General features: G+C 36.5%; 1 protein-coding gene across 7 annotated transcripts; it reads left to right on the top strand.

Moving 5' to 3' along the window:
* The first annotated feature begins 224 nt into the window (after positions 1-224).
* Positions 225-5,551, top strand: Ube3a (ubiquitin protein ligase E3A). Of its 7 annotated transcripts, XM_076531869.1 has the most exons (14): positions 225-839; positions 920-1,204; positions 1,276-1,560; positions 1,642-1,777; positions 1,879-2,059; positions 2,247-2,612; positions 2,702-3,012; positions 3,075-3,275; positions 3,376-3,678; positions 3,737-3,937; positions 4,012-4,289; positions 4,367-4,583; positions 4,651-4,886; positions 4,961-5,551. In XM_076531869.1, the coding sequence occupies exons 4-14, from the start codon at positions 1,670-1,672 to the stop codon at positions 5,079-5,081; spliced, it is 2,523 nt and encodes an 840-aa protein (XP_076387984.1). In that variant the 5' UTR covers positions 225-839; positions 920-1,204; positions 1,276-1,560; positions 1,642-1,669; the 3' UTR covers positions 5,082-5,551. The 7 variants fall into 7 exon arrangements, with proteins under 7 accessions (XP_076387984.1, XP_012137068.1, XP_012137069.1 ...); XM_012281678.2 differs by having other exon boundaries at positions 920-1,560; XM_012281679.2 differs by having other exon boundaries at positions 920-1,560; positions 1,647-1,777.
* Positions 5,552-6,982: the final 1,431 nt, after the last annotated feature.

Raw genomic sequence — 6,982 nt, forward strand, 5'->3', positions numbered from 1 at the left:
CCTACAGTAGTTTATATCTAAAGAGAGTGCATATATGTTGTATTCCAGCGTACGTGTTCCGAGTATCGTAAACGCGATCATCGAACAAACACTAACAAGAAGGTGAACGTTACGATGAAGTAGAACGGTGTTTTTCTTCAAATCATTCTGCCCGGGGAACTCATCTCGTTCGAGTTCGACGCATGATCTATATAAGTTATTCTCGCCGAGTTATCGAAAAATCGAAAAACGTCGAGTTCGATTAATCGAGGATCGCGACACTCGCAGCTGGTCGTATGTATCTGTTTAGAACAGTAGACAGTAACCAAGAATTGATCAGAAAAGGGATTATTTTGTTTTTTCTTGCTTTTTGTTTTTGTTTGAAAAATTCGTGTACCAACGAGATCGAAGAATAATTTTACATTGTGCATTCGTGCAATATTGTTAACCTAACCTCAACTAAATACTCATTTCGAGTTACGAACAAATATACCTCAAACCACAAATATTACGTACTATTTCTTTCTCTCTCCCTCCCTCTTTTCCTCTCTTTCTCTCAAATTTCTAATATTTTTCTATTTATCCGCTCTGGTTTTTCTTTTCCCGTTTTACTTCGTTTAGTGCGTAATACCGTGTTGAAGTATAAGCAAAGCATCGCGGAGAAATTTTCCGATAAAAGAGCTACTACGCAACTAAATTTAGTGGTAGTGCGTAAGTGTTGGAGTAAATTTCGACAGTAGAAGAGAAGACCGTGGTGAAATTTTCTATCAAGATCGACGACGAAGGAGACAAAATTTCGAAGATTCACGGTCTATGAGCGCCAAGGGCCAAGGGGACCCTGGGGAAGATCACGCTTCCAGGTACGTATTGATACTGTATAGCAATTACTCGTCTAGAACTTTCTCGAGCAAGTTCTGCATTTTCTTTCTTTTATCGCTAGTTTTCGGAGACCGAGGATCGCTTAGCGCCTTTCACGGAACGTAATATCTTTAAGAACCTACAAGCCTGGGCTATTTTTAACACGCTTTGTTTTGGTGCTGCAAATCCGTTTGCTTTCCAACCTCAAGAAGCTCGCCTTTTTCACAACTGTCATATCCACTTGAATTGGCAACGTCGCGAATCATTGTTAACGTGTCACGACCATGTGTTCCTAATTGAATGAATTGCGGTTATTGAAATGCACATCTGTATAATCCAGTTAACTTCGTTTCTCTTGTTTACCACAGTATTTATAGAATTTAATAACCATCGATTTAATATTTAAATATCCACGCAAGGAGTTTACTTTCTTTTTAGGTGTTAAGAAAGAAACGTTTGCATGCCAAATATCACAAATTTGCAAATCTATTTATACCACGAATGATAAAAACATCTGCATGCGTTTCATAGGTTATATATTGTTATGTGCTCACAATTTCTAACAATAGTTCATTTCAAGTATTTAAATATACGAATGATAGCGATTCCTGCAATGTTTAATTGCTATTTACGTACAAAAGATATGCTTTAATGCCATGAAAAATAATAAATTTAATGTACAGTCATTGTACGTACATAAATACTCTGCATTGTGAACCGAAAGTAACTATGCGTCCATTTTTTGATAGTAGTTAGAGTACTTAGATATTTTAAGCATATTATTCTTCACTATTATATTATTAGGGTAGGAGCAGAAAGCCCTTGCAGCGACATGAAGCGTGCAGTTGCCAAAAAGTTGATTGAACGGTATTTTTATCAGTTAACCGATGGATGTGGTAATCCCGACTGTGACAATCAAAATTGTGCATCGAGTGGTAAGGTATGTATCTAAAAGCTAAACAATACTGAAGAAGCTGATTGAAGAATATTATTCTTGACGTAATTGAAATTTTCATCATAATCATAATACTTATTACATAGGTTACAAACCTTACTCCAAATCAAGCTGCTGCACAAGCTATTCAATTATTTTCACAAGAAGCAAGACTTTGTGATGGTACTCAACCAAGTAAAGTTGCTCGAACTACTATAGAACCTGGGCCAGCATCTTTAGCTATGAGTTTACCAGTTAAAAATGTGAACCCAACATGTTCTCATGAAGGTATTGCACTAAATGTCAACATAAATTTTATATTTGCAGTTAATGCTCCCAATAAATGTAAATGATACTAATCGTACAGTCAAATTAGATTGATAACACAAATGAATGAAGCAGTGATTATAGGGTAATGATTAGGATGATTGAATATATGTACTTTATTTGTAATTTAACAAAAAATTGCTAATAGGAAAACAGGATCCATATCTCACAGAAGCAAAATTATTGGATATAATAGAAAGATGTAAATCGGAAGGATCATATTCATTACTAATTCGCACCTTGGGAGAAGTGTTTTCATGTGCTAAGGCATTGAGTCTCAGTTTCCAAAAAACTGTAAAAAATGATTCTCCATTGGCTGCGCTTCTTGATAGAGCTTCAGATACTTTATTAAGACCACCTGGGGATATGGATAAAGAAGCAATCCGATCTATTCAAGGAGAAGATAAAGAGGAAGATAGCAGCGAGCCATCATTAACAGTTCCTAGTAATGACGATACCACTGTTGATTTACCAGCTGTACGACGAGCTTTTGCTGCTCTTTGGTCATTACCAGGTGAAAATTCTTTATGATGACAAACAACAATTATTTCCTTCTTTTGTATTTAACAACTACTTAATCCTTCGGATCTTTTATATATTTAGGAGAAGCATTTAAATCTGCTTTGGTCAATGCACTAGTCACTTTGGCAGACAATATTGAGTTAGATCTGAGGGTATTTCGCACTATGCCGTGGGATAATATGGACAGCTTATTGAACGTGTTTTTAATCGTGTTTGAAATTCCTATGCTTGGAAATAGCGAATATATGGAACTTGCCTTTCACATGCTTTGTAAGGCACTCAGCTGTTTTCCTATTGTAGCACAAGCTAAACTGGCTCGTGTATGGGCTAAACATTGTAAATCTCGACTCCCAAGTATTTTGCAAGCCCTGCAGGAATTAATAACGGTTAAGGTACATACGTTTGATGTATGAAAATATAATAGTAATAATATACAAGCTTTTTATCGTTATAGGTAATAGGAGGATCTTTCACGCGGGATTATTGTGTGCAAGATGCAGACACCATTACTGCGCCAACAAAAGTTATGAAAATTCTTTATTATGCAAGTATGTTAGCTGGTGAATTAGACGAACCTGATTTAAATATAGACGAAGAAGGAGAATCTAGCAGTAACGATAAATCTGGCAGATCGTCGTCAGTTCCGATACCTCAGGTTACATTACAAAAATAAGTTGCAAGATATTATATACTGCTCACGATAATTATTTTCTCTTTTTTTTTTCAAAATTACAAATCATAATTAACACTTACAGGATCCATTAGCTAAAGAATTAGGAATTACCGTTTTGGATGCAAGAAAACCGTTTATACCTTTTACTGATTTTTACAATGAACCGCTCAGTGACGCAATAGAGATGGATAAGGATTTTGCATACTACAAAAGCGAAGAACCTATGAAATTTAGTTTTATGAATTACGCTTTTATTCTCACGCCTGCTACAAAAACATTGGGCCTGTATTATGATAATCGTATCAGAATGTACAGCGAACGCCGAATGAGCTTTTTACAAACTATCGTTGGACACTTTCCTATCAGTCCTTATTTAAGATTAAAGGTACGTACACATTTTATCTTTTATTGCAACGCATTTTAACAATCCTCTATTGAAACAGGTGAGAAGAGACCGTTTAATAGATGACGCGTTAGTCGAATTACGAATGATCGCAGTGGAACATCCGCTAGATCTTAAGAAACAATTAGTCGTTGAATTTGAAGGCGAACAAGGAGTAGATGAGGGTGGAGTTTCCAAAGAATTCTTTCAATTAATTGTAGAAGAAATTTTTAATCCTGATTATGGCATGTTTATAACTCAGGTAATTAATTGTCAGTAATTTGAATTTATTGAAGAATAAATAATTTATATGCTTTACGTTAAAATTGTTCACAGGAAGATACACAGATGACATGGTTTAATCCAACATCGTTCGAAAGTGACGCACATTTTACGTTAATAGGCGTTGTACTTGGCCTAGCAATATATAATAACGTAATACTAGATGTACACTTTTCAATGGTAGTTTATCGAAAATTACTCGGTAGGAAAGGATGCTTTGCTGATCTCGAAGATTGGAGTCCAACATTATATCGAACTCTGAAAGAACTGATGGATTATACCGGAGATGATATGCCAGAAACGTTCATGCAAACTTTCAGAGTGGCTTACAAGTAAACTTATAAACCTAATTATGAGGGTTGACAAACTGATTTATGAGCAATAATTGATAAATTATATTATCTTACAGGGACGTCTTCGGCTCAATAACGTTCCATGATCTGAAAGAGAATGGTGACGAAATTTTTGTGACGCAGGAAAACAAAAAAGAATTCGCAGATCTCTATGCAGACTTCTTACTTAACAAATCGGTGGAGAGACAATTCAAAGCATTCAGATGCGGTTTCCAGATGGTCACAGATGAAAGTCCTCTCGCGTTACTTTTCAGACCTGAAGAAATCGAACAAGTATGCTCTAACTGTTCGTCATCTAACTGTTCATAACTTATTCTTTAACAACATTTTATCATTGCAGTTGGTTTGCGGCAGTAAAGTTTTCGATTTTGCGGAATTGGAAGCAGCTACGGAATACGAAGGTGGTTACACCGTGGACAGCGAGGCAATCCGTAATTTCTGGCGAGTTGCTCATTCATTACCACCGGAAAGTCAGCGACGACTTCTTCAATTTACGACTGGAAGCGACAGAGTACCGGTGGGTGGTTTGTCTAGGCTCAAGATGGTTATTGCGAGACACGGTCCAGATTCTGACAGGTATGACCTTACGAATTATAGTTTGATTCCCGTTTGGAACTTCTACAACTACGGATATTTTTTTCACATTTCAGACTACCAATAGCACACACATGCTATAACGTTCTACTGTTGCCGGACTACAGTACGATAGAGAAATTGCAAGATCGTCTGTTAAAAGCAATCAATTATTCAAAGGGTTTCGGCATGTTGTAAATGTGCATAAAAGCTTCGATATCTTTCCCAGTCTTTCAGAGTACATCGAGTCCTGTTTACGGTGTTCGAAATGCCCTCCTCTCGCCTCGCTACATGGGCGTATATTTATTTGAAATCGAGGGGCTCAGTAAAAAAGGAGGACATGCCACGATACTATAAATTTGCATGAGAACTTTTTTTTCGCTAAGTTAGTGCTTGTTGATGGTACAAAGAGCTAAGTCAACGTAGACGTGGTATGTACCCATTTTTTACTGAGCCCTTCGATTGTGCAGCACGTGTAAACATACGCTGAAAATCCCCCTCTGCTTTTGTAAGACGATCCATTGAGAAAGAGAAACCGAAATCACCCTTTGATACACCGAAAATACCTCGCAATCGATCGTTGTCCTCCAGTGTGTTTTCCCTCCAACGCATACGGCAACTAGATTCGCTGTTGTACAAAAAAATAATACAAAATTTCTTTGCGATAACATGCTTTGAAACTTTCTTACACCCGTGTGTTGTTTCAAACGCGATAAGGCATATTTAACGCACTTCGATGAAATTTCACAGTGCTGTTCCGTTGGATAATCCGCTATCTCCCCGTTTTTCGAACAAAATTGATTTTGTTTCAGAACTGCTTTGATTTGTTCGTCCAAAGAGAACAGCGTTACGCAGTGCACACAGCTTGAAAAATAATAGTGAGATGCGCGACTGTGATGAGTGAAAGTGAACCGAAAAAAACGATCGGTCAGAAATTTGTAGAAATACGTATTTGTAGGCTTAGTGAATCCTATAGTTGATATTTCATGCTGCAAGCCGAGAAATAGCCCCTTTGGACATTTGTCGTTGTCATGTACGTTCGAATGCAACGTAGACTTCCATCCAATACGAATCCGTATAGAGTAGCAGCTCATACGATGTTAAGGGATTAAATATGTCAATTCGAAAATTGTCCAAGTTCCCAAATCTGTAGATTTTTTAATTTGGAAATTTCCAAATAAATTTCTAAAATTTCCAAGCTTTTTTAACTTTTCAAGTTTTAAAAGTTAAGAACCGATTGATGGGAGCTCAGTTTTAAAGGAAGCCTACGATGCTGAGAAGTGTACAAAACATTTTATACGGCAAGAGAAAAACGCAGAAGACTCATAAACGCTAATGTTTTATTCTATTTTTTTCTTTCCCGTTTGTATGTAATTTTCGTTCTCAATTCTTACTTGTATTACACTTTTAACTTGACGAATACGAGTAAATAGTTGATCTATACATATATACATATTACATGTATGTATATATATAATATAAATATACATAGACGAGATCGAACTTGTATAAATATATTTGTAAACGGAGACGTATCTCAAGAAACTGCTCCACGTTGTCGGCTGTCCGATTCTTGGTCACATGACAATAAAACTTCTATCGAACGACTCGCCGTTTATTTTCGCAACGATTTAGCGATTTTAATTGTAAGAGATCTTGTCAAGCGATCAATTCGAAACGAGTCTTCACCGTATATGGATTTCAGTGGTGTAACTAGAATTTTTATTTTGGGTCGATCTCTTTACTGATAAGTATGCCATATCGAACGGCTTTAGCAAATTTGGAAATTCGGCGATTTAGAAATTTCTTAACTTTGCGCTTTAAAACGTAGGGAAAATTTTTTAATTTATATAGCGAATGTCAGTCCATATTTTATGGCCCGCTCTAAAACCCTGTCTAGTTACGCCAATGTCTGATTGTCAAGTGACGTTAACGTGCGGCGGGTTTCACGCGTTTTCATCTTGAATGTAAACGTCTCGTTTTGAGGATGGATCGAAATGAAAATTAACTGATTGTCATTACATACGACAAATGATTTTTAAAAAATTGTATCTGTGCGTGTCCAAGAAAAATTGTTGCTGATTATACGTACCGTGGTT

Source organism: Megachile rotundata, chromosome 5 (genome assembly GCF_050947335.1).
Source record: "Megachile rotundata isolate GNS110a chromosome 5, iyMegRotu1, whole genome shotgun sequence".
Lineage (NCBI taxonomy): Eukaryota > Metazoa > Arthropoda > Insecta > Hymenoptera > Megachilidae > Megachile > Megachile rotundata.

Coding starts and splice junctions, on each gene's coding strand:
- Ube3a (XM_003701710.3), top strand. CDS start 793: ATGAGCGCCAAGGGCCAAGGGGACCCTGGGGAAGATCACGCTTCCAG. Junction 840..1,641: donor GGGGAAGATCACGCTTCCAG/GTACGTATTGAT, acceptor TTATATTATTAG/GGTAGGAGCAGAAAGCCCTT. Junction 4,290..4,366: donor ACTTTCAGAGTGGCTTACAA/GTAAACTTATAA, acceptor ATTATCTTACAG/GGACGTCTTCGGCTCAATAA.